At 35.3% G+C, this 27,330-nt stretch overlaps 2 protein-coding genes across 6 annotated transcripts; both read left to right on the top strand.

Moving 5' to 3' along the window:
- Positions 1–4,757: 4,757 nt before the first annotated feature.
- LOC134281933 (uncharacterized) lies at positions 4,758–14,287 on the top strand. 2 transcript variants are annotated; one of them, XM_062764372.1, is made up of 8 exons: positions 4,758–4,842; positions 4,955–5,040; positions 5,434–5,505; positions 5,649–5,763; positions 5,883–5,962; positions 6,102–6,170; positions 13,916–14,057; positions 14,175–14,287. In XM_062764372.1, the coding sequence occupies exons 1-8, from the start codon at positions 4,794–4,796 to the stop codon at positions 14,216–14,218; spliced, it is 657 nt and encodes a 218-aa protein (XP_062620356.1). In that variant the 5' UTR covers positions 4,758–4,793; the 3' UTR covers positions 14,219–14,287. The 2 variants fall into 2 exon arrangements, with proteins under 2 accessions (XP_062620356.1, XP_062620364.1); XM_062764380.1 differs by having other exon boundaries at positions 13,916–14,097.
- Positions 14,288–16,240: 1,953 nt separating this feature from the next.
- Positions 16,241–26,532, top strand: LOC134281910 (uncharacterized). 4 transcript variants are annotated; one of them, XM_062764353.1, is made up of 3 exons: positions 16,241–16,766; positions 17,050–17,123; positions 26,104–26,532. In XM_062764353.1, the coding sequence occupies exons 2-3, from the start codon at positions 17,057–17,059 to the stop codon at positions 26,439–26,441; spliced, it is 405 nt and encodes a 134-aa protein (XP_062620337.1). In that variant the 5' UTR covers positions 16,241–16,766; positions 17,050–17,056; the 3' UTR covers positions 26,442–26,532. The 4 variants fall into 4 exon arrangements, with proteins under 4 accessions (XP_062620337.1, XP_062620346.1, XP_062620321.1 ...); XM_062764362.1 differs by lacking the exon at positions 26,104–26,532 and adding an exon at positions 20,957–21,586; XM_062764337.1 differs by lacking the exon at positions 16,241–16,766 and adding an exon at positions 16,773–16,889.
- The last annotated feature ends 798 nt before the right edge of the window (positions 26,533–27,330 follow it).

Genomic DNA, 27,330 nt, shown 5'->3' with positions numbered 1-27,330 from the left:
TCGAAAAATCAGACAGTTATTCCTAATATTTACATGCTCTTGATTCTGCCAATCCACGTGCTACAAACCCTGCTTCTGTCTCTCTATGTGTCCCGCCCTGCACGTGATTTTTTTTTAACCACGCCTTTCGATGAACCATTAGTTGATGAGGAAATAAAGTACATTAACTATTTGTAATTTTATTTCGTACAAAGACATTGGAAATGTAAATATTTTTTATTAGTGTGAAATTTTTTTAACTCGATCTTTTTTTTCTCATAAAAACTTTAACTGTTGACTTTAATTTGTTCGGAACAGACCTCTGCAGTAGTGTAACATGCCGACATAAATAGACCTGATAAGACACGAACGCATAACCTTCCAAATAAAAAAAATACAACGCATTGGTAAGTCAACCAGTTTCATATAATTTAAAAATCTGAATCTACTCTCAATAAATAAAAAAAAATCAAATGCCATTTGCTATGAGTTTTCACAATTACTAGTAAATATGTCAATCTAAAAAGTTACTGATCTCTTATCAGTACAAGTACATTATCGAGAGTGGAAGGTCACTATTTTAAACATTTGTTAGACCGCTTATTTTTCAAAAGTAAGCATTTCATTATCAGTTCAATCTTATTTTTAATAAAACATTTTTTTCTTATTTTTGATTCCTCATTTCCAACAAAATGGTAGAAACCTTCAGGAGACATAATGCGTTAAAGTCATATTTTTTGTAAATTATATCACGAATCGAGTGATTTATTTTAAAATGTGAGTTTTTGTCAGCAATTTTTTTTGTTAAATTCAGCTGCAATGTAAAGAAAGAAAAGGGTACAAATTATAGTTATTTTACCATAAATATGGCACGACAACTTCACAAAAATGAGTAAAACATAGTTTTACAGTTGATATACTAGGTTCATCGACTGTAAACTATAGTCTACAAACCGTTGTTAATAATTCGTTAACTAAAGTTTTCATCTGTAGAACTTTAGTTAACGGTTGTAAACTATAGTTTACGAATGCATAACTGGGTTTATCCGTCTGTAATTAAACGTTAATGATTGATTTTGTTGATAAACACAGATTCACAGCTGTAAACTTTATAGATTTTGGTTGTAAACTATAGTTAACTACCATTCATACTGATAAATATGGCACGCCAAATTCACAAAAATGAGATAAACCTAGTTTCACATTTGATAAACTAGGTTTATCGACTGTAAACTATAGTTTACAAACCGTAAACTATAGTTAACGATTCGTTAAGTATAGTTAACGATTCGTTAAGTATAGTTTTCATCTGTAAAACTATATTTAACGGTTGTTAACAATAGTTTACGAATGATAATCTAAGTTTATCTGTCTGTAATAAGCGTTAACAATAGATTTTGTTGATAAACATAGATTCACGTTTGTAAACTATAGTTTACAATCGTAAACTATAGTTAAGAGTTGTTAATCGTAGTTTCACAAATCGTGAAACTATATTTATCAGATCGATAACTATAGTTAACGGTTTGTAAACTATAGTTTACAAATCGTGAAACTGTATTTATCAGATTATCTATGTTTTGCAATCGCAAATGATTGTTTTCAGTGTTAAGTATAGTTTACGGTTGTGAAACATAGATTATCGCGTTAACTATGGTTTATGGATGTAAAATATAGATTAACGTTGTTAACTATAGTTGTTTACAGTCCGTAAACTATAGTTTACAACCGATAAACCTAGTTTATCGACTGTGAAACTATGTTTAGCTCATTTTTGTGAATTTGGCGTGCCATAGATAAACTATATTAATATTTTTAAGAGACGTAAACTATACTTATCGATCGTAAACTATAGTTTCAAGAGATAAACTATGATTCATATTTGCCACCCTTGGTCTATTGATCAGCAATTCTATTTCAAAGGACTTTATAAAGACAATGAGTAATTTCTGCGCAGGTGTACAAGGAGAAAGGTCAATTTTCGGCCTGGCCGGTTTCGGTAATAATAATTTTTAAGAGGCAGTCCACCGTAAATCCAGGCAGTATTGTATTAATAGGCGGCACATCGAATGTGAGGAATATTTGGTAATTTATTAAAAACAATATCAATGTAGTCCAAAAGGAATAATGTAACTGAAGATTTGTTTGAAAATTGCTTATTTAGTAAAATATCCTTGTGTTTTGTGTTTTTGAATTCCCCTATATAAACCATTGAAAGTAGGTAAGAAACAAAGAGCTGTAATTTCCAATACAATTTTAACAGGACTATAATTCACACTTAAATAAACCTAGAAATATTTCATCTTTTTGTTAAAAAAATAAAATCATTGGGAAAAACACTTTTAATAGAAGTATTCTGGCAAAATATATAGACGTTTCCATGAAAAATTACGATGCAAGAGTTATCTCCCGTGGCATCGGTAAATCTGCCAAACACATTTTCATCGGAATCCTAGTGAAATATTTAGAATCAATACACTAAAGAAAATTATTAAACAAAAAATAAATAATTTATTTTCAAAATATAATTCATTTTCGCCTCCAAACATAATATTTAGATTAAATTGGCTATAATATTCAGGTAAAATAACGTTTCCATTGATGTACTTGTATCAGTGACGTCAATATATTGCGTCACAATGAAATAGTTACAAGTTTTTCAGAGAAGCTCGTAAATTCTTTCCGTAAAGTGTAAAAATATATTTAAAAAAAAATGATTTTTCTTTTTCTGATCAATAACTCTTCAGAGTGCATTATACTAAATGTTAAATATTTTAATATCAAAATGTATTTTACACAGTACCCGGGCAGCGTCTCAGCAAGATGACGTTTTGATAAGTAATTTCATACATGTCCGAGAACTAATTTTTTAAAATTGATTTACCAGGATATGCGTTAAAATAAATAATGAAGTGTTTATAATGAACATTTCTTATAAAATTGGGAATCAATGATGAATGTTTTAGATTTACGCAACATTTAATTCAACGAAGTTGATAGATCTGAAAACTAAAACTGAAATACATTTATCTATGCAATCAAATCAAAATAAACGATCTACAGTACGATTAAAAATGAAAAAAAAAGAACTGAAAAATAAGTTATAGAAATATATTTATTGAGTTAAATTTACTGCCAAACTCCCGACTATAATTTGGCACTATAACGGAAGGTGGTTTAGTTAGACATTTGTGTGTGTGTGTGTGTGTGTTTTTTAATTTTATTTATTAAGTTTTATTCGGCGATTGAAACAATCACACACTCACATTTAATATGAAGTATAAACCTTTGAGTATGTTGACCAATATTAAAATGTTTTCACGTTCATGAAATCAATTTTTAAAAATAATGATGCCATTAACCCGCACCCCCCTTCCGCGCTTCTTGCTTGCGATTTATCGGCTCTTGAAAAATTATACTGTACATGAAAGAACTTATTTTCTTATTTATATAAAATCAAATTTTGTAAAAGAGGAAAAGGCTTTACAGATGACAGGTAAGAAAAAACTTGGATAAAGTCGAGACTGTACACATAAAAATATTTCTTGCATTTCGGCAATTTTAATTTCGCTACTGATAGAATTTACTCTTTAATTCCTGAGGCAATTAAAAAAGAAATTTTACTTGAAAATGAGATGAATAATGAAGCTAGAAAGTTGTCTGCTCTGGTTGTTGCATAATGCATGCACAAATACTTTTTTTTTAAATACCTAGTTTCTATTAATTTTAGAAATCAATCAGATCAGATGTTTTACATGTAATCTTCATGTAAGTAAGAGACATCGGTAATTTAAATAATACATACATTTGAACCTATGGTTACCCTCATTTAAAAACAGTAAACTGACTGAATGGTAATTTAAATAATACATACATTTGAATCTATGGTTACACTCATTTAAAAACAGTAAACTGACTGAAAAGAAATAACAGGCAAGCATTTTTTCTGATAAATTAACATGAAGAGCCAAATTTAGGAAATTTTTCTAAATTTACGGTAAAAACCGATCCCGATTGAAATAAAACCGATCCCGATCGAAAATAATGCAAAATTAATAAATTTATCAAACGAAAGGCAACTGCAACCTATATTATATATTTAAAAAATAAATCAAGTAATTTCTTAATCATATTACAACAAAAGAGCCAAATTTGACATTACTATTTTAGTATTTTCTTCTTTATACAATTCCGGTCGGGATCGGTTTCATTTGTGAAAACTATAAAAAATAAGTAAATATTTGACTCCTTTTATTTCTTTCAAAATACCTTTTCCCAATGATTTTATTGAATGAACCAAAAGTTTGTACTTTGTATTCATAAAAACATAAGTAAACAAATATGTCCTTGTATTGTATTGGGTTTTATTACGTAATTAAAATTGGATACTGAATTTAAACATTTACCTGCTAAACTCAAATTTGGACCAGATAATTTTTTCTAAAGAAGTATAAATTGGAGTCTTATTCATTCATAAAATAAAAGATAAAAGTCTATTCTATAAATAATATTCATCGGCACATCCACCTCTGGAGTATCTGTTACATATAAAACAAAATTAAAACGTATTTTTTTTACCCTCATGTTGACCTTTTTGCACTTAAAATTAAGCATTTACCAAAACTAGGACTAGAGAAGCACTATAAATTTTTTTGATGTTGTCATGTGTAAACACTTGCTTTAATAAGTCTACATGCAAAAAATAATTAAAATCCATGACATGCGATGTGCCACCCATTGCCTGGTTTTTCGGTGGACAGCCTCCTAAGTATATTGGCTTTTTTTCAGGATAGAAGAGTGCTTCCTATGCAACGATGATCGTATTCACTTTATTTCTTGTTTTCTGGTATTTTCCGGACAAAGGTAATTTACTGAAAAGTTGCTTTTTGGCATGGAGTTGGATTTACATTTTTATATCTCTAGTAATTGTGCATGTAATTTGAAGGAGTAAATGACATGTAAATTGCTATTTTAGTTGACTCGACAATTTCCTGCTATTTCTGTCAAGGGCAACCAGCGTCTTTTTGTTTACAGAAAAAAGTAACATGTCCTCCAGATCACGTGAGTATGAAATTGGCCACGAAATTCACTAGATCGAACATTAACTATTAGGCTTCTTACATGAAATAAAACTATGACAATGACCTTTATTCTCATAACTGGTACATATTCATAAGGCTATTACATCGCATGATCATAATTTGAATATTGCCCCCTCGTCATACATGTATCGTCTTAGCTATGTCATCGCATCATAAACCTAAATCTCGGCAAAGTATTTGTGCTGTAGCGAACCACGTGGCTCAATCTGGATTCCATTCAAAGTTGAGAATGCATGTTATTTAATTGTAAAAAAAAAAATAAAAATGAAAATATACAATGAATATCTAGGTTATGGACACTAAACTGTGTAAGTATATACATTCGTTGGTTATATATATTTATTTATCTCAGATGTGTTTTATGGAGTCGATAACTTCCAGTAGGAATGAGACTTTGTTTGTGGCGGGATGTCGTACTAGAAAAGTGAGTATTATTTACGATATCAAAGTAACTTTCAATTCTATGGAAATATGTACGGTTTTGAAATCATTGTACAATGTGTAAATGAAAGGCTGTACAATCATACTAATTTTAATTTATTTTATTTAAGATATATTTTATTTAAGTTATGTTCATGGATGGTCTCCCCTGTTGGAAGACGATCAATCGTAGACCAGTGTGCCCAATGCTGCGATGCTACGTCATCACCACTTTGTAATGGGCGTCTATGTAAATTCAACGGTAAATCAAAATGAGTCATTATCTAGATATGATAGAATTGATATCATATTCTTATCATTGTTGCACTCTTCTAATAAAATCAATTAAGGAAAAAATAGCTCTTATTTTTTCTCAATTAGATAAAGGTAAATGCCGTGTGTGTTCAGGGCTTCATCATGATGCGCAAATCTGTCCGATCTCTCAATGTGCCGACAACGAGGTACAATGTTACTTTTAAAAATTACTAGCGTTAAGCTTTAAGAATAAATTTCAAACTATTAATTAAATTTAGACGTATCATATCTATTAGTTAAGACTTGAATTAATAATAAAAAAAATGTCTTTTGATTTTTTTTCAGATGTGTTTTACTGGAACAAGATATATAGGAGGAACCATGTTAAGAGTGTATGGCTGTGAAAGTACGCGAGTAAGTTACTAGTAATCATAAACTAGATGCTGTCATGAGACAGTAATACCCGCACTAAGGTGTTTGCCTCTAAATGCACAATCCTTCAAATTGGGCTTTACCAAGGAAAAAGTCAATATAATTCAATAATTTACATAACACAAGTATTCATAAAATTGAGCATGTTATGCTCAGGTGGCCATGTGACCTTTGGGCCTTGATCTTATAGGTTTTTCATATTCTTAATTCATTACCTGTCTGAAATTAATCAACAGAATTTGATTAATGATGTAAATTAGGTTTGATAAAGGGGGGATATAAATTTTTGGCCTATAATTGGAACTTTTTAAATCTATTTTCTCATAGAAATCAACAACAAATAATATTATTCAAATTAGTGTAAAGCGTTTTTGATGATTTTTTCAAAATGTGCAAACTTTTATATTTGATTAGGCGGAAACTCCTAGAAAGCTGCCATTTCGATTTATGTCTATGCATATACCCAATCAATATAGTCAACCCCCCACCCCTGTCCCATCGACACACACACAAACAGTTACACACACTTTTTGCGTGTTTTTGGAAATAGGCATAGATGGCAAAGTTAAGATAAAACATCTTTTGTAAATGATAATTTTAAATTTGTTCTTGTACATGTATCTGAACACCTGCATCACATTGGGCTTGCGTCACGTACCCAACTTCAAGTACTAGTTTTACCGTTATCATTTTTTGATTGCACTGCTACGTGCAGTACTAGTGTGGTGTACACATCATTGCATGTATGTCAGTAGGAATAATTTTGTGTTTTATTGGATTATATTTTATGAAGTTGACGGGACCTATGACAATCAGTAAGTACAAGTTTTGGTATAGATTTAGTACAATAGTCTGAAATGCAACTGGTTAGGTTAAAGTTTAAAGGATCTAAGGTCATCCGATGCTTGCAATAGACGAATTTCACATTCTGAAGAGTTATCGCCCGTTATCGACGTTACATTCAGTTACAAGATACAGAATTTTTTTTTCTGGGAGGGAGGGGGGATTTCCAGACCAGAATTTCCTGAGAAGCAAAAAAAGAGAGGTTATGGTGGGGTCTGTTTTCTAGGGTTGGGGGCATCCAAAGTCTTTTTTATTTGTTATTATATACATGTATATTATAGTCCTGCATATTCCTTGGGGGGGGGGGGATCTCTTCTTCTTCTTCTTCTTCCCATACGAGTTTACTCTTACAAGAGCGTTGAACTCGGACTGTCACACGCGACGGACAAGGCTAAAAACCCGATCAGGGCACTATGTACAATAAAAGGTTAAAAACTGGCACACTTAGTTGGTGTTGATGGGCAGCTGGCTCTGTGTGTATGAGTCCAGCTGTGTCCGGAAGGACTCTAGTGTTGGTGCTGAGGCAACTACAGATGGTAAACTGTTCCAGTCTAGAATTGTCCTCGGAAAAAAGGAATATCGATGTGCATCGATCCGGGTGTGTGGTAGACGGAACGTGTAGCTGCCTCTGGTCCTTCTGTCACTGGGTGTCAGGTACATATCTGCAGGGATGGCCACCAAAGCATGCTCAATCTTGTATAACAAAACGAGTCTTATCTTCATTCTTCTTGTTTGTAATGGTTCCCAGTGTAGATCTTGTAACATCTGGGTAACACTCCCGGGGTGGTTATCATGGTAGTTTTTGGTGGCAAAACGTGCTGCTCGTCTTTGCACTTTCTCCAGCTGATGGACTTGCTTGGAGTTCCAGGGATCCCATGCTGCACAGGCATATTCTAGAATCGGTCGTACTAATCCCTGGTATGCTGCGGATCTTGCAGATGTCCGACATCCCCTCATATTCCTCCTGATAAAGCCCAGTGTCTTGTTGGCTTTTGATGTGATGTTACTGATGTGGTTGTCCCATCGTAGGTCTTTACTAATGGTGACTCCAAGGTATTTACTGGAATCAACCACATCTAGGAGGTACCCATGTATAGAATAAGTAGCGGTGATCGGTTTCCGCTTTCTGGTAACTTGAATAACAACACATTTTTCTGGGTGGAATGCCATCTGCCAGTCCTCCTCCCAGCTGGTCAGAGAGTTGAGATCCTTTTGCAAGGTGACTGCATCATCCTTATTTGTGATAGGTCTGCAAAGGAGACAGTCATCTGCGAAAAGGCGAGTATCTGACAGTGTCCTTTCAGGTAGGTCGTTAATGTAGAGAAGGAACAGTAGGGGTCCTAGGACTGTCCCTTGTGGCACTCCTGACACCACTGGTGCTGTTGAGGAAGTATGGCCCTCTAGAAGTACTTGCTGTGTCCTATCTGTTAGGAAGTCTCTAATCCATTGGAGAGTGGTGCCTCGTACTCCGTAGTAGTTTAACTTATGAGCTAGCCGCTGGTGGGGGACCTTATCGAAGGCTTTAGAAAAGTCAAGCAGGATGATGTCTACTTGGCCTTTTTCTCCAAGGTTCTGGGCTATACTGTTTATGGTGGACACCAACTGAGTTTCACAGGAACGCTTAGAGCGGAATCCATGTTGACTGTTTGAGAGGATGGAATTCTCATCTAGATGGTCCATGACTTGGCTGTGTATAATGTGTTCCAGCAGTTTACAAGGGATAGATGTTAAAGATACAGGTCGATAGTTCGAAGCTAAATGTTTGTCCCCTTTCTTGAAAATTGGAACGATACTTGCCCGTCGCCAGTCATCTGGAATCCTTCCTGTGTCTACAGAAGATTGGAAAATGGATGTTAATATTGGTGCAAGTTGATCAGCGTGGTCATGTAGAAGCTTAGCTGGTATCTCGTCAGGGCCAGTGGCTTTGTTGACATTGATGTTTTTAAGAAGCTTGTAGACCCCATTTTGTGACACTCTTATACGATGCATGTCCGGGTAGGGGCTAGGACCCTTGTCTGGCATGCTGCTGGTGTTCTCATTGGTATACACAGAGTGGAATTGGTTGAGTATCTCAGCTTTAGATTCCTTGTCGCTGTATAGCAAACCATCAGCCTTTCTGAGGGGTGCAGTACCTTGCGAGTCCTGTCTTTTACCCTTGAGGTAAGACCAGAATCTTTTTGGATTGCTATGGAGGTCGCTGCAGAAGATCTCATCAATATAGCTGTCATGAGCCCTTCTAAATTCCCTCTGTGCTATTGCCTTCAAGTGCCGATACCGAGTCCAGTCTTCAGGGTTTTGGGTGGATCTGGCCTTATGGTGAGCCTTATGTTTACCTCGGATCAGGCGCTTGACTGAAGAGTTGATCCACGGCTGGGAATGCATGTTTCTACTCAGTTTGGTTGGTACATGCTTCTGTATCATGTCTGTGACGTGGTTCTTAAACTGGGTCCATGAAACGTTGATGTCATTATACATCACTAATTCGGTTGCCAGGTTCTTCAAGCTTTCCTGGATTGCTTGTGTGTCGGCTCTCTTCCATAGGAAAATTTTCCTCTGCCCTGGTTTGGCCAAGGTAGGTGTAATAAGTGTGTCCAACATAACAATGTCGTGGTCACTTTTGCCCAATGCTGGCAGAGGTTTGCACTTCTCTACTAGGGAAGAGTGGGAGACAAAGAAGAGGTCAAGTGTTTTGTCATCTCTTGTTGGAAAATCTACAATCTGATCCAAGGCTAGGTCATCCTGCATGTTGCAGTACTGGTCAGTTACTCTTGTTGGGACAGATCGACCAGTAATTTGTCGAGATGGCCACTTTATATCAGGAAGATTGAAATCTCCTCCAAGTATGAAGTAGGAACTCTTGTGTTTATTCCGAATTTCAGTGATATCGTTGATTAGCGAGAATGTATAATCGTCGTCAACCCTGTTTGGTGGCCTGTATGCAGCACTGATGATTGCTGATTTGCTGTTAAGGAGGTCAACCTTGATGCTGATCATCTCAGCTTCTTTCCCACAGTGGACTGCAGAACTGGTAAGATTCTGTCTGACAGCTATCAACACACCACCATGTGGATCTGAAGGTCTATCCCGTCTGTATACTTGGTACTCACTTGGGATAAACTCAGATGAGGCCATGTCAGCTGTTAACCAAGTCTCTGTTCCAAGAATAATATCTGGATTTGCTGAGTCTATCAATGTCTCTAAGTCTGCAACTTTGTTTTTAACACTCTGAAAGTTTATATTAACAATACGCAATTTATTTGATTTTTCATTCACTTTGTTTAAGTTTTTGTAATGTTTAGGGGATGATGTGGCCATGGGGCTCCCAATAGATGAATACACAGAATTATCACCTGTATGACTGACTGATGATCTATCAGAAGAATTAACCAATACTGAAAAGGAGTTGGACACAGACATGATGGATTCATAAAGAATGGTTGAGTGATTGGGCACATCACAGGTGGTACAAGTCCAGCTGATAGAGGTGTTTGCAAGGGTTTCATATCTAGATGATGACATTCCCATGCATGATGAGTGAAACCACTGATCACAGTTGTCACATGCGATTGCCTTCTGTCCCCATCGACAAGCCTTTTTACATATACCACAAGGATATTTAATTGATCTTGGGCCTGGGTTTGTCTCTATACCACTGATAATAAGCATGATTGTAATGCTGTGATGTTTAGCTTTAAAGTCAGGTATTGGGTAATGATTACTTTTGCAGTTCGTTATCCAAAAGTAGTATGCCGTGTTGGAGGAAATTCGGGTGGTGGGTACACAACTGATGTAACCTATTTGCTCACCTACCAGGCTTGGGTTGGTGTTGTTCCCATCTCTGGATCTGTGCATTAACAGTATTATATGTAGTAGGAAAACCAACATGATGATACTTATACAACTGGGAAAGCAGTTAATTACGAATAAGATGTTGTTTACATATGATACAAAACCGGAAGTAGTCTCAAGAGAATACTGGTCACTTAAATCTTTCTGTTGAACTTCGTGGTGTTGAATATTTCTGTATTTACATAGTCACTAGATCTATAACTTGGACTTGCATTACTCAAATTCTTCTTTTTCGTCCTTGAAATGCCAAATTTTACCTAAAGTACAAGAGCCCTTTTCAAGCTTACCGCCCTGTCCGATGCGCGCGCACATCCACTCCCCGTCCCTGTAACGACAAATGATCATGTGACTCCTAAATAGTAGGAAACTTTTTCCATTTGACTATACATAATTTTGTTTTTTGTGTTATTATGTTATATAAATTTAATGGCGAAATGTTATGAACCCCTGGAGGTCATCCCCACTCCTAATGAACTGGAAATGTTCACAATATGACTGCATTAGATTAAATAAAAGTGCATCAATGATAAGATTGCTTGACATTTTATTCATCAACCTATCCTCCTAGAATTAGGAATGAAAATCATTCAAAGAGATGGACCACATTAAATTATTTGTATATATTAACATTTTTTTTTAAATGTAAAAACAAGTAGTACATTTTAGTTTGCATACATGAACAAACAGGGGTCTGGGAAGGGATGAGGGGAAGGATCAAGTTAATATCTCTTTACGTCTTAATGGTTGAAACTCCTAAAATGAAAGTTGACCTCAAATCTGACTTGCCCTCATATAATGTAGATTCAAGTTTTTTATGTCACGCCATGATTAGGAATACATGTATAGTTTTTGTCATGTCCGTCCTCCACCCTTCAATCTGTCTTTCCACCGGGCTCAAAGAAACTTTCCAGATATTTTTATCAAAGTTAATATGTTGATGCATACTGATGTAAACTATCCAACTGCAGCAATATTTTTTGACCTTGACTTTTCCTTTGACCTTCACTTAACTTTTCTTTAAATTAGTGTTAGACCTACCGACCCTTGATTTTTTGGGAATGTTACAGGAAACAAACTTATTTTTTTTTTAAGCCTTAGCTTTATTTTAAAGAAACCATTCAAGTTGTGTAATGAAACTTCACATGATGATACATACTAATGTAAGCTTTACAATGCTTCACTCTTTTTTAACTTGACATTTCCTGTGACCTTGACCTCACTTTTCTAAAATTAATGTCTAGATCAGTTTTGAATAAACAATTCAAGGTATATTTATCAAACTTCATATACTAATACATACTGCTGAGAGCTATTAATGCATCAACTTATTTTGACCTTGAATTTTCTTTTGACCTTGACCTCACTTTTTAAAATATGTGTTTATCTAAGTTTTAAATAAATCATTAATCATATTTTTATCAAACTTCATATGCTAATAGTAAATTCATATTGATGTAAGCTTTTCAACTGCAACAACATTTTGACCCCAACCTTTCCTTTGACCTCTCTTTTCTTAAAAAAAGTGTTAAGCTCAGTTTCATTAAATCATTCAAGATATTTTTATTAAACATAATATGCTGATATGTATTAGTGAGAGCTATTCAACTGCATCAAAAAATTCACCTTGCACATTCCTGTGACCTTGACCTCCCTCCTCTTTAATTTGTATTTTGCTTAGTTTTAAAGAAATATTTTAAGACATTTTTATGTTTAGCATGCACTTATACATAATTTGGTGAGAATTTATTATCTATATCCAATTTATTTAGATTTTAAATTCAATTCTAAAGAAACTGTTCAAGATATTTTCATCAAACTTTATACACTAATACAAATTTTCATGTAGCATTAGTAATATACATCTGGCGGGACATTTATGTCCTATAGACATATTTCTAGTTTTTCAAATCATCACCTCAAAGGCTAGGGTCAGGCCACAATTAGGGATCAAAGTTTTATTTAGGAATAAAAGGAAACACATCTTCAAAATTTTTCTTTTCAAGAACAACAAGAGCATGATTAATATAGAAACATTCTCAAGAGGTGTAGATTCAAGTGTGTACAAATCATGACCCCCTGGGTTAGGGAGAGGCCATTTTTTTCCTGCCCCTTTTTGCCATCCACATGAAAATGCAAATTTTGAAACCATTTCACATATACACAAAACAAACCAATCATTTTCCAAATGATCATGGTTTAAAGCTAATGCATAAAATATTAAGGAAGTTCTTGAAAGCAGGGTGATTAAACATATTAAATATATATATAGAAAGAAAAAAAAATTTCTACCCCCATTTAACACCCCCCCCCCCCTGGGCAAAATGAAAATTCCGAAACCTTACTGCACATCTACATGACACCACCAAACATCTCTTAAAAGATGATTAGGCTACTGAGTCATATGTAAGAGGAGTTCAGGGAAGACGGGGCTTTTAGCATAAAAAACATCATTTTTCGGCCCCCATTTGACCCCCCGGGGCAAAATCAAAATTCTGAAACCTTACTGCACATCTACCCGACACCACCAACCATCTCCCAAAAGATGATTAGGCTGCTGAGTAAAATGTAGAAGGAGTTCAGGGAAGACGGGGCTTTTTGCATAAAAAACGGCATTTTTCGACCCCCATTTGACCCCCCGGGGCAAAATCAAAATTCCGAAACCTTACTGCACATCTACATGACACCAACAACCATCTCCCAAAAGATGATTAAGCTACTGTGTAAAATGTAGGAGGAGTTCAGGGAAGAAAAGTGTGACAGACGGACGGACGGACGGACATGAGTAACAACAATATACCCGAACTTTCTTTCGAAAGTGCGGGTATAAAAAGATTATTGTACATTTCTAACATGTCTTGTGACTATTGAATCAGAAGTGCTTTGGTCTCTTCCCTCCTGTCGTGAACTAAAAGGACACCGACTTTTGGCATCACATCCTACGACCCAATATTTGGTAAATCTCAACACCATCAACTAAGGTGTTGGGAGTTAATTTGTGAATGTGAATTTTATTGATAACGTCCTTTGCAATACAGATGTGTGAAGCTCTGGCCAGAGCCATTGCAGCCACTCATCCCAGTAGACGTATCGTTGATGGCGACCATGGTTTACACACGTGTGATGCATGCTGCAACGGTAACGACTGTAACGCCAGGGATTGCGAAGACCTTGCCAAAGGTGGATTATTGTTTTTATTCTAACTCAACATTTGATATCGGTACCTTTCTGAAGCTTTTTAATCTATGCTGCAGTTCTTTCTTTTGGCATGATAACAGATTTGACTTTCTTTTTCAGAAATGCCTCTTTTACTTAATACGACAGCACATGTTACTGGATAACAACTGTACACTTCTATGTTAATATAAACATACACTTCTTTTTATGAAATAAAAAAAGATTAAAAATAAGGATAATTCAATTGTATATTTAATTTAATGATTTAATATCCTCTAACAATACCAATGAGGGTGAGGGAGTCCCAATAATTTTGTCGATTTAAAGCATTTGGTAAGCAGCTACTTTTTACTTGTGTCCGTCCTCAATAATAACTCCTGTTTTCTTTTTTTTTTCTTTGCAATTCCCCAACCTAAAAATAATTTGTCTAGCCCCCGACCCCCACCCCAACTAAAACTTAAATGAAATACTAGTATGGATCGAGACAAAGAGCAGTATTCAAGCTCAAAGAAAATCCATTTAAGCAATTACATATACAAAGCGGCAAACATGGGCCTCCAAAACCTCAGACGTGGGATCAGGTGTCATGGGTGTGTGAATATCCCCTGTCTACCGGTTGCATCCGCCATGTACTACTTGTCATGATCGAAAAACGGGAAAAATCGTAGTTGACAATTCACTGTGTTAATAATGGCCTAAAAATTAATATGAAATGAGTCAGCCAATTAAACTTGATGAGAGAATGTATTTGCTGACAAGTTCATTGTATCGATCATACAACTTGCAGAATAATGACTTCAAACGAGACTTTCGAATATTTTGTTTCATCAACATTTTTGTCAAAAGCTTAGAAATTATTCACATCACTGAAAGAAATACCTAGTTAATTCAACTAGTGTACCTCGTAAAGCGTTCGTCGTGATTAGTAATCATTCTGTTTACTGGCCTAGATATTGAGAAGTATGTGTCCCGTAGAACGGGGATCGATTAGATACCTACTAACCTATTGAAATTAGTTACTTATAAATTCTAGATTTACTAATGTTATCTAGTAAATCTACTCAATACCTAGTAAAAACAACTTTTAAGGTAATGATTGCATGGATAATAAATTTACAATTACATAGATAATATAAGCTGCATAAGATATTTCAAATGTGGAAATACAAAAGTGTAAGATTTTGAATTTCATTTCTTATCTCAAAAACTGGAACAGATAACACTGTATTTTTGGAAAGATTTTGTAAAACAAAATGGTTGTAACAGATCTAATTGGTTGTAATAAACTTTTATAGTAATTCTGAAATCAAAGATTTTACAAAACAATCCAAACTAGAGGTACTGTGAACACTGAGCTTACTAAATGATTCCCCGCCTTTCATATGAGTAATGGCAAAGTTCATGCTTTGCTCTGGGAGGCCCAAAATAAGTGTCAGATCAAAATGTTAAATAAAAGTCGCACAATGGCATTATGTAATGAAGAATCTGTGAAAGTATCATCAAAGTATCATTAAATTTTATTCAGTTGTATCGGAGGAGTTGAAGAAAAGAGATGGATACCCTGCACTAAAATAGAGAGGATGGCAGTGTCAATGTTATGTTCTGAGAAACCCAACATATTTGTCCGTTCAAAAAGTAAAATAAGAAGCTCATTAAATTTCATTCAGTGGTATAAGAGAAGTTGAGAATAGAGATGGGTACCCAAAAGAGTAACAGACGGACGTACAGACACAGGCGGACGTACAGACACAGACGGACGTACACAGGCGGACGTACAGACACAGGCGGACGTACAGACACAGACGGACGTATAGACACAGGCGGACGTATACAGGCGGACTTACAGACACAGACGGACGTACAGACACAGACGGACGTACAGACACAGGCGGACGTACACAGGCGGACGTACAGACACAGACGGACGTACGAATGGACGAATTCTTTATCTAAATGTAGGGAGAGGGCTAAAATAGGCTGCACCTGCTGCCCAATCCTATTCACAATAACATCAGTGAATAAAATATTGTTTAAATTAAATGTATTTTACAGAATAAATGATTCCCAATTATTTTATTTTCAGCTTAATATTTTTTTTCTTAAATGTTTATGGCATCTAATCCCACCTCTGATGTTTTGGAGGTCCGTGTTTGCTCTGCTCCTATTTTGAATTGTTTTACGGACTTTGATATTGAATACTGTTCGTTATCTCCATATCCTTCATTCTTTGTAAAACAAAGCCAAGGTCCTCCAATTAACTTTTGGAATCCTTATTCCCGGCGATTCTAATTATATCCCCTTTATAACTCAGTTTTTCTTAAAATTATTTAAAAATCTTGCTCTGGCATACAAATCAGAAATATATTGACGACATTTTATCTATTAATTAACATTGCCCCCTTTCATTCAAACGTTGCATGTACGTGAACACTTTCTAAGTTTCTACAAGTGTGCTTATATATTAAATATAAGAAATTCATTTTCAAAACGTTTACCTTTAAAACATAAATATTTTATCTCCTTTCTTTCAATCAAAATACTTGTCAAGGACATACATACATGTGTGAACTAAGTTCAAAGCATATTAATTAAATTGTCACAAAGAGGACCCTGACCGAGATGAAAGAAGAGAGGGCACAAAGGTTCCATCTTTGATCCTCAGATTTACACAAGATCAACCCAAATTATTGAAATCTATAATTCACAGATAAGGTACTAAGCTTAAAATCATTGAAACATTCTGAGAATACCAATTTTAACAGATATCAACCTTCAGAAATAAATGTAATTCACTGTGCACGAAACAGATGGTATAGAAATGGATCATAATATTTCGTAGGATTTGTGTTTTCTATTAACATTAAAGCATTTCTGATTTTTATGTTTTGTAATTCAATATAGAATATACACTAGTAATTAATTGATATATATGATAACTACTTGTCTTTTCTTAACCTGATTTTGATTACATTATATATATTATTTTACAACTCAGAGTCCTGATGATCCTTTGTTTTGTGGCAGTACCATCCTGCAGGACTCGCTCCGTGGAAGAGGTATTCAATCAAGGTAAATTTTAAGTACAGCAGTAAGATTTTTTTAGCCAAAAGATTTCGAGATTTGTTTGGATCGTTTGTTTCAATAGGAATTTATTATACATGTATACTAGTAATTCAAAAGGTCTCAAAATGAAGCCTGAAATTGAAATCTTTTCATGCAACAACTTTCATTTTACGCATCTTAAAATCTTAATAAAATGACTTTGTACTCCCAATAAAAGTATTTTAAAGATGCATGCATATTAATTCCATTCTTCTGGCCTTAGACATTATATCATGAAATGAAATTAGGAGTGATTTGTGGTGGTTTTTGATAATAGAAAATGCTTTAGAAATTAATATGCATCATAAAATAATTGAAATAAACAGAAGAATTACCGTATAAATATAAAAATCTTGCAATATTCTTGAAATGCCAGAATACCAATATAGTCTTTTAAGCCATAAAACGAATTGTTGATCAATGCTTAAGGTGTTTTGATTCGCATTTCTTTAAAAAAAAATCATAATACATGTATAATGAAAATGAATGTTAAATAATTTGGAAAATTATTTTTGTTGTCCAGTTAAAATCATCTTAAAACAAGAGGCCCCTGGGCCACAACGCTCATTTGAATAACTTAAACCTTGCTGTTCTTCATCAGAATACTTATTGTGGCCCCGGGGGTCACAACTTAAACAACTTAACAATGAAGAATCTACACTAGCCCCACGAAGCTTTCATAAAAGTTTCAGTGGTTAAAATTCTTTATAATTTGTATAACCTCCCAATTGTGGCCCCATCCTACCCCCGGGGTCATTTAAACAATTAAGAATTGTCACTACCTCAGGAAGCTTCCATAAAAGTTTAAAGATTTTCCATGCACTCAGTGGCTTTTATAGGGATTTTTAAAGAAATCTTACATATTTCAATGTAAAACTTTGATTCCCTGTTGTTGCCATTCCATACACCTGAGGGTCATGGTTTGAACAATTTAGAAATCCAGTCTAATCTACCACAGGAAGTTTCCTTTAAAATTTCAACTTATCTGGTCCAGTGGTTCAAGACGTTTAAAGATTTTCCCAATATAATTGAATGTAAAACTTGAATTTCCTATTTTGATCCACCCTATTCCCCGGGGGTCATGATTTGAACAATTAAGACAATCTCAGGAGACTTTCACATAAGTTTCAGCTTTTCTGGTCCAGTGGTTCTTGAGAAGATGTTTAGAGATTTTTTTCTCAAGCACTTTTTTCGGAAATATATTTGAACCCATAGTATAAAATACTTTGTGTTTAAATTTATTGCCGAAACAAGTGCATATTTGAACCCATAGTATAATAAAACTATGGGTTCAATTTTATTTCCCAAACAAGTGAATGTGGATTTTTTCTAGAAATTTCAATGAAATGTCATTTTTAGCCGGGCTTATTGCTCAAAGAGCAATTGCCGGCTTATGCCATCCTGTTCAAGACAGAATGTCAACCCCATAGTCGCCATTTTAAAGTTACATGTAAAAATATAGTTCTTACTCTCAACCGCTTCTGAGATAATACAAACGCTAAATAAAGCAACATAAATAAAACGAAGTTTTATCTAAATAAATAAACATTAGTAGTAATGACTTTGAAAACTTCAGTCTTAAGTCAAAGAACATAGTTTATTAGCGTAAGGATTTCTGATAATCAGTGTTATTGTAGTTCTCTACACTAACGAGGAAAAACAGGAGAGGGAATCAGACTGGCCTGTTTGTTTACAATCAGCCGTAGTACCAGATTAATTTTGATTCTGACAAAATTGGACCGTGGTATTTGGATCGAAAACTAACTGTCAATGTCTTATAATTAATATTGCTAGTTAGGTCTTTCCACCTTTCTGTGGAAAGACCTCTTGAAATGCTTCTGTTTCTTTTTATTTTATTTCTCCCCTTAGCTTTTGAAACGGTAAGACTTATCGAAAAACTTTTTAGTTCATGATACTGGATAAATAAAGTTATTCCGAAAAACGACCCCGTATGTTTTAACTTCTACCCCTTACGCAGTTATTGGCCCTTTCACCGTTAAGCTTGTTATCGCTACTCCTCAGAAACCCTAAACCATAGAAATACAAAACCTTCACCATTGTCTTCAACTAATTTAGGAGACTTTTCAATCTATTCATTGCGAAAGTTTTCTTTGACCCCTTCGATGAGTAATTGCCCCTGAAAGTTTATAAATTTTACAAAAAATTAAAAATTTTCAAAACGAAAAGTCGTAGAGACATGAAACCAACTGCATAACATTCAATGACCTTTTGCCTTCAAATTCATTTCAAGGTCAAAGTTCAAGGTCATTCCAAATATGAGAAATAAATTTCTCTGAATAGCTCTTATGTCCTTAAACATATACTATCTATCTTATGTCTTTAATATGTACTTTTGAAGCTCTTTAGAAGATATAATTCTTGGCACCTAAAATTGACCCTTTAAAAAGTTGTTGCCCCTTGTGCTAAAAACCCTTGTTATCCCGACTCCTCTGAAACCGTAAACCGTAAAGGTATGAAACCTTCACCAATGGCTTTGCTTAATTATGGGGACTATTCAATCTATTCATTGCGAAAGTATTCCGTGACCCCATCAATGAGTTATTGCCCCTGAAACTTTTTGAATATTACAAATAATTAAAAATTTGAAAAACGACAAGTCGTAGAGACATGGGACCAACTGCATAAGATTCATTGACCTTTGACCTTCAAATTCATGTAAAGGTCAAAGGTCAAGGTCATTCCAAAAATGGAAATTTTGCTCTTTTTATATCTCTTTTGTCTTTCAACATATACTTAATGTCTTTGCATCATTAATATGTACTCATAAAACTGTTTCAAAGATTACACTCTTGTCCCCTAATATTAACCCTTTTAAAAGTTATTGCCCCTTGTGTCGAAAACCTTGTTATCACCACTTCTCCGAAACCGTAGACTGTAGAGACACCAAACCTTCACTTATATCTTAAGGGTCTTTAGGCTTTACAAAACTGTATAAGTGCAAATGTATCTGATGACCCCTAATATGAGTTATTGCCCTTTAAATTCTTTGTACTTACTATAAATTCTTATAACTTGAAAACTATAGGTCATAGAAGCATGGGGGCAACTGCATTGTGACCCTTGACATTTGACCTTGAAATTTTTTCAAGGTCAAAGGTCAAGGTCATTATTATTTTTTTTATTTTCATTTTTTCTATGCTTTAAGAGAGTTTTGGTTTCTTTTTCAAGGAATTTAATTTTTCGGAGTCAGGTATAAAACAAATTTAAAATTCAAAGAAGGTGGAAAGACCTCTTATTGTTCTGTGAACAATAAGTCTCCTAGTTTTAAAATAATTTTTTCATCAGAATTTTTAATCTGATATTCTTGTTATTTATCTGTTAATACATATGATTCATGTAAGAAATTCATTTTACTCTGTAAATGAGCCCGGCTCTCTGTACTTCTGAGTACTTTGATTAAAAAGTTGTTATCTAGTTGAGTTATCTTTCTTTTATCATCATGAGCGAAAAAATAAAAATAAATTGATTGCCACCCTTCTTTATCTTTTCTTGATTATCTCCCCTTTTAAGGGGGCTTGATACTTTATTTAAACAACTTTAACCCCCTCAACCAACGATGTTTTGTGCAAAATTGGCCCCAGTGGTGCTCAAGAAGAAGAGTTAACAGACGGACGGACGATGGACAACAAGTGATCAGAAAATCCCACTTAAGCTTTCAGCTCATGTGAATCAAAACACCTTAGAATTGAGCAAAAGTAATGATTTTAAAAAGTTTAAAAACCTATACACTGTAACGAGAAGTATATTAGAATATATTATGCATACATGTAAATTGTTAGGTACTGCAGTTGATTCGGGTCCTTCCAAAATAAAACCAGAAAAGGACAATCCCATCGACAACAACAATGAAATTCCCATACTGTTCCAGATGGAAGGAGTAGGAGGATCGTCAACTCCACCTTTAATTACTCAGCCCATTGAACTAGAGGAATCTGGATTAGACAAGAAGGTGCTAGGACTGCCGGGATGGGAGTACGTCATGGTTTCTCTGGTTGTTGTGGCTGCTGTTGGAGTTGGAGGAAGTGTCGCAATCGTCTGCAAAAAGTGTTGTGGTTTAGCGGGAAAAGGTGTTACTAAGAAAAGTGAAGGTGAAGGACAAATAAGAACGTCTTAATTGTCTTACTTTAGTTTATTATATGTGGAAGGAGTGACAGTAGAAGAATCATTTTATTTTTGACCACATCTGATACTGTACAATACGATTATAGTAGACTCTATAAGCTCATCTGAAAAAAAAAGGAACTCGAAAGGATACTGTATTTGATTAATCCATACATGCTGAAAGAGCATCAAATATTGTTTTGATTGGGAAACTTCTACATTTAATGATCACTTATGGTGTAGATTTTAATATACTTGTTTTCATACAAACATTTCAAGTCACTTCAAATCTAATGCTTCGTTTAAGGTTCAGATTCTTTAATTATAAACATTTTGAAGTTCACATTGAAAATCCAAATAAAAAGGAAACTAAAAGGATGTTTTGATTTTTGGTAGATTCTCTTACTTTTCTTTTTAAATCTATTATCCCCTCGCAATGGAGTTAGGGGATTTATTAACGCAGTCGTGTGTGTTTGTTTGTCGTTTCTGAGCTAGTGATGTACGAAACGGATGAGACGTAATTTGCATCAGGAACGATAAGTCGACTGATCTCTTGTATTAAAGAGGTTACCTTCAGCTTTCAGAAGAATTTTTGTCTTGACCTCTTTAAAAAAGAAATACATAATGTTTTAGTTCTTAAAATAAATTTGGATTCTATAATGCTTATTAAACTATATTCAATTAAAACCCCATGAATAAATTCCAAACCGAAAACGTTTAGCGAGGAATTATATTTTGTGGCGGAAGGTTTTTCAAGAAGAAAAAGATCTTTTTTCCCCCTTCTGAAGTATTCAATATTGTTAAGTTTGGATTCCTAAATTTGCATGAAGTCTGCAAACAGAGTAATTTTGTGCAGTGAAATGTTCTATGCTGGTCCTAGATTATACATTTTAAAAATTTTTAACTATCACGAATTCTTCTTTTTTGACAATGATGGTTGGCAACTTAAGATATCATTTCTAAAAAAAAAATTAAGTAATAGCTGAAGGTTTATTAGTTGACCGCCAGCCTCCTTAACCAATCCTAAAAATATGTATTTAAAAACATGTCTACAGAACATTTGTATACCCTGGTATCTCTCAAAACATCTGCACAGCTTACTCACCAATTTTAATGCGATATCTAGTCTTAAGGTTGTTTCAATTTGACCCTCTTGATAAGAGAGACAACTCTCAAAGGGATAATTTTGGTAGCACACAACAAATGGACCAAATCGATTTTGACTATTTCCATTTTTGGTTGATTGGATATTCAGGGCAGGTAAAAACAGCAATTTAAAAAGCATTCTAACTCCGTTATCTAGCAAACGATTTGGATGTGGTTTTTAGTTATCTTTCTTTTATCATCATGAGCGTAAAAATAAAAATAAATTGATTGCCATTACATGTATCCTTTAACTTTATTCTTTAAAACTTTGGTATTTTTTTCTGAAACAAATTCTTTATTTTCATGTACCATGGATCTCTCAGAAAATACATGATACAAATACAAATGAGTTCTGGTCCTTCGGATGAGACCGTATAAAATGAGGTCATATATCGCTGTAGATATTGGCGCGAAAAAGATCACTTACTGCTCAATGGCTCTAAGTGCCGCCCATATGTATAAATTTGCAGCGCTCCAGCGGCAAGTGGTGGCTTCTCCATCATCTTCGCAAGCCAAGGGTTTCTGATACGCTACTCACCTCATAATGAGAAGAGTAGCGTATCAGAAACCCTTGGCTAGCGAAGATGCTTCTCCATATGACAAAATTCCCGTGAAGGACTTAAACATCAAGCAAGCAAACACTTGTGTGATGCTGTTTTTAATGCTACCCTTTTTACGAACGCAACATAAAGGAAGGACATCCTTCTGGTTCTCCGAGCCTCGGGTTGGGCAGGAGGCCAACTACCTCCTCTAATAAAAGACAGTTAGGGAAACAAAATCATCATAAAGCAAAGAAGACCGAGTGACGCGGGGGCTCCAGCACTAGTGGCAGTTTGGCGACAAGAGGGGTAAAAATACGGAAAAAACAGCCTCGGGTTAGATCCTTGTGATACTAAAACAAACATTCAACATCGGACACTGGAATGTGCGAACTATGAAGTAGAGATACAAAGAGTGAGAAAGATTGAAGTATACCTTCTGGAATTTCTTAAAAAGTCAGCATCGATGGACGAGAGCTGGAAGGATATATGTTTGTTTATATTTTGTTTTACATCCCTGTCAAGTATTTTTCACCCATATGGAGACCCCAACAGGTGCCAGTGGACGAGAGTGCAAATTTTGTCTCATACTGAGTACTCGTCACTTACAGCTGTTGAGCAGTGAGGGATCTTTTTCATGGCAGTACCTATTACGACACGGGACCTCAGTTTATACGGCTCATTTAAAGGACCGGACTCCAGGTCTCAAAGTGGAATTCGAATCCGAATTCGAATCTGTTGTAAGGATCAGCTCCTTACTTTGCGACTCTAAAGCAAACGGTCTAACCACTACGCGGGCGACAGCTGGTAGGATGAGACTGGCCTCGCGCCAGACAGTCAGAGGAAGGAGTTGTCATCACAATCATTCAGCAGGCAGTGAAATTACCCATGGACTACCCACCTATCAGCAAGAGAACAATAACAGCACTGATTCACACTTATACACCATAAAATAAAAAGGATGACGGATATGACCAGTTCTATCAGGTGCTTGGATGGATGCAACAACAGCGACATCATTATCATCATTATCATCATGGGGAACCTCAACGCCAAAGTAGGAAGTGTTTACCCATAAAGACATTCACAAAGCTACATTGCTTTCTGCTATGGAAGAGTGAAGAACAAGATTAACATCCTTCTCATTAATTGACAATGGAGAGCCTGTGTTCTTGACACCAAAATAACGGGGAGCACAGCGACTATGACCTGACGAAGATCCGAATGAAGCTACGCCTGACACACAAGAACAACTTGAAATCGAGACTTGATGTGGAACGCTCCAAAAACAAAGAAGAAAAATGAAGTTCATTGACTGCTTGAGAAAGATATAAACAGAGAGAAGATACTGATTATATCGAAAAAATGTGGGAGTATATAGGAGAAAACAGCCTATGTAAAATCAGCAGAGGAAGTACTCGGCTTCAGGAAATTTTAGGCAAAAGCAAGACTTGGATCCGAGAAGACACATGGAAGCCAATAGATAAAGTTAAGACATCTAAGTATTGATGGATAGCACAAAGCCAGGAGGTGTATAGTCCAGATTAAGGGGAAAATACAGAGAAATAAGTAAAGCAATCAAGAAAAAGTGTATGAGAAGACAAAAGGAGGTAGGTTGCAGAGAAGTTCAAGTGAGCACAAAAAGCGACCTGAGATCGGGAGATGAAAGGAACTGCACAGTATCATAATGTTGTTAAAAGGACAAAGCATAGACCAAAAGGTGCACAAGGAATGGACCAAGAGACTGCTGGGCAAAATCACTACGAAAAGCCACCTTCAGGAGTGCAGCAATTTGAGAGGGATTTCCTTGCAAAGTGCTTAGCAAAATTTTCATCAACAGAATGCAGGCTAGAGTTGACCATATCTTATAAATGAAGAACAGACACAGTTCAGGAGAGGTAAAGGGACTGTCAACCAGGTCTTCACGCTTAAGAATATGCGGCGAAACATGTCAAAGATTCTCGACGTTACATAATTAGCGTCTGAAATTTACAAAGCCTTTCATTCACTGTTGAAATATACATTCCGGCAAATGTCAACGAGTGTATTAATGATCCAATGATCGCGTTTCGTACGACAAAGAGGTGGGGCTTAAGTCGTCTCATCGTTGTCAACACCAATTTAAAGTTCCTGATTAATTTCTTAACCAATGAGAATCTATTCGCCATTTGAGAGATGTTAACTACGTTGTGTCGAGAAAGTAACACCCTACTGAAAGTCCAATGTTAACTGAGAATCGTATTACAATCTTTACTACCTCAGAAAGCTTCCATGAATGTTTAAAGCTTTTCCATGCACTCAGTGGTGTTTATAGTGATTTTTTAAAGAAATCTTACATATTTTAATGTAAAACTTTGAGTCCCTATTGTTGTCATACCATACACCTGAGGATCATGGTTTGAACAATTTAAAAATCCAATGTAATCTACCTCTGGAAGCTTCATTAGAATTTCAACTTTTCTGGCCCAGTGGCTCATTAGAAGATGTTTATAGATTTTCCCCATATATTTCCACGTAAAACTTGAATTTCGTATTTTGATGGAGCTTATTCCCCATGGATCATGATTTGAACAATTAAGAATTAAAACTCTCAGGCTGCTTCCACATAAGTTTCAGCTTTTCTGGTCCAGTGGTTCTTGAGGAGAAGATGTTTAAAGATTTTCCCTAGAAATTCCAATCAAAACTTATATTTCTCATTGTGATTCCACCCTATCCCCTATGGTCACAATTTGAACAAGCTATAATCTACACTACTTTAGGAAACTCCTATAAAAGTATGGACTGTTCTGGCCCCGTCATTTTTTTTTCTTTGATTGACCCCATACTTCTTTATCTTTTTTTGATTACCTCCCTTTGTTAGCCCTGGTAAGGGGGCTTGGTACTTTGTTTAAATAACTTTAACTCCCCCTCATCCAAGGATAACAAGGATATCTGTACAAAATTGGCCCCGGTGGTGCTTGAGAAGAATTAACAGACGGACGGACGGTGGACAACAGGTGATAAGAAAATCCCACTTGAGCTTTCAGCTCATGTGAACTAAAACATCCATGAATTGATGAATAGTAATAATTTTAACGAGTTAAAAAAATATAGAATATATCAAATATAGAATACATATATGTCTACATCTAAATTGCAAGGTACTGCAGTTGATTCGGGTCCTTCCAAAATAAAACCCGAAAAGGAAAACCCCATCGACAAAAACAATGAAATCCCCATACTGTTCCAGATGGAGGGAGGTGGGGGACCGACAACACCACCTTTCATTAGTCAGCCCATTGAACTTGAGGAATCTGGATTAAACAGGAAGCTGTTAGGACTGCCGGGATGGGAGTACGTCATGGTTTCTCTGGTTGTTGTGGCTGCTGTTGGAGTTGGCGGAAGTGTCGCAATCGTCTGCAAAAAGTGTTGTGGTTTAGCGGGAAAGGGTGTTACTCAGAAAAAAGAAGGTGAAGGGCAAATAAGAACGTCTTCTTAACTGTCTTACTTTAGTCAATTTTCTCCGGAGGGGTTGAGTTTGGATAGAATCATTTTATTTTTCATCACATCTAATTTTGTACAATATGATTATAATAGACACTCATCTGGAAAAAAAGGATCTCGAAAGGATATTTGATTAATTCATACATGCTGAAGAGCACCAAATATTGTTTTGATTGGGAAATTTCAACATTTTATGATCACTTATGGTGTAGATTTTAATGTACTTTTAAGGTTCAGATTCTTACTTATAAACATTTTGAAGTGCACATTGAAATTCCAAATAAAAAAGAAACTAAAACAATGTTTTGATTTTTTTGTTCGATTCTCTTAATTATACCTCCCGCTTGAAAAGCGGGATGGTATATAGTAATCGTTAATTCCGTCCGTCTGTCTGTCCGTCCGTCCGTCTGTTACGCTTTGGGGTACCCATCTCTTATCCGCAACTCCTCTCATACCACTGAATGAAATTTGATGAGACTTTCACAGAATCTTTATTACATACCCCGGTATTGCCATTGTGCACCTCCTATTTTACTTTTTGATCCGACACATATTTTGGGTTTCCCGGCCACAGCAAAACATGGACTTTGCCATTATAACTATATGGAGGCGGGGGGTATCATTTAGTGAGCTCATCGCTCACAGCACCTCTAGTTTTCTTTTTTAATCTATTATCCCCGTGCAATGGAGTTGGGAGGATTTAATAACACAACTGTGTGTGTTTGTGAAAGTATATGAGTTAGTGATGTACGGAACGGATGTGACGTAATTTGCATCGTGAAAGATGTCGAATTATCTCTTGGCTTAAAAAGTGTTTTCCTCAGCTTTTGAAAAGATTTTTGTCTTGACCTCTTTTTAAAAAATTCTACTTCACGTTTTAGTTC

The sequence above is a fragment of the Saccostrea cucullata genome, unplaced genomic scaffold (assembly GCF_032062105.1).
Source record: "Saccostrea cucullata isolate Sc308-1 unplaced genomic scaffold, CSIRO_AGI_Scuc_v1 ctg675, whole genome shotgun sequence".
Taxonomy (NCBI): domain Eukaryota; kingdom Metazoa; phylum Mollusca; class Bivalvia; order Ostreida; family Ostreidae; genus Saccostrea; species Saccostrea cuccullata.
This window is presented reverse-complemented; position numbering and strand designations above follow the sequence as displayed.

Coding starts and splice junctions, on each gene's coding strand:
- LOC134281933 (XM_062764372.1), top strand. CDS start 4,794: ATGATCGTATTCACTTTATTTCTTGTTTTCTGGTATTTTCCGGACAAA. Junction 5,764..5,882: donor GCGTCTATGTAAATTCAACG/GTAAATCAAAAT, acceptor TTTCTCAATTAG/ATAAAGGTAAATGCCGTGTG. Junction 6,171..13,915: donor ATGGCTGTGAAAGTACGCGA/GTAAGTTACTAG, acceptor TTTGCAATACAG/ATGTGTGAAGCTCTGGCCAG.
- LOC134281910 (XM_062764337.1), top strand. Junction 17,124..26,103: donor GGAAGAGGTATTCAATCAAG/GTAAATTTTAAG, acceptor CTAAATTGCAAG/GTACTGCAGTTGATTCGGGT.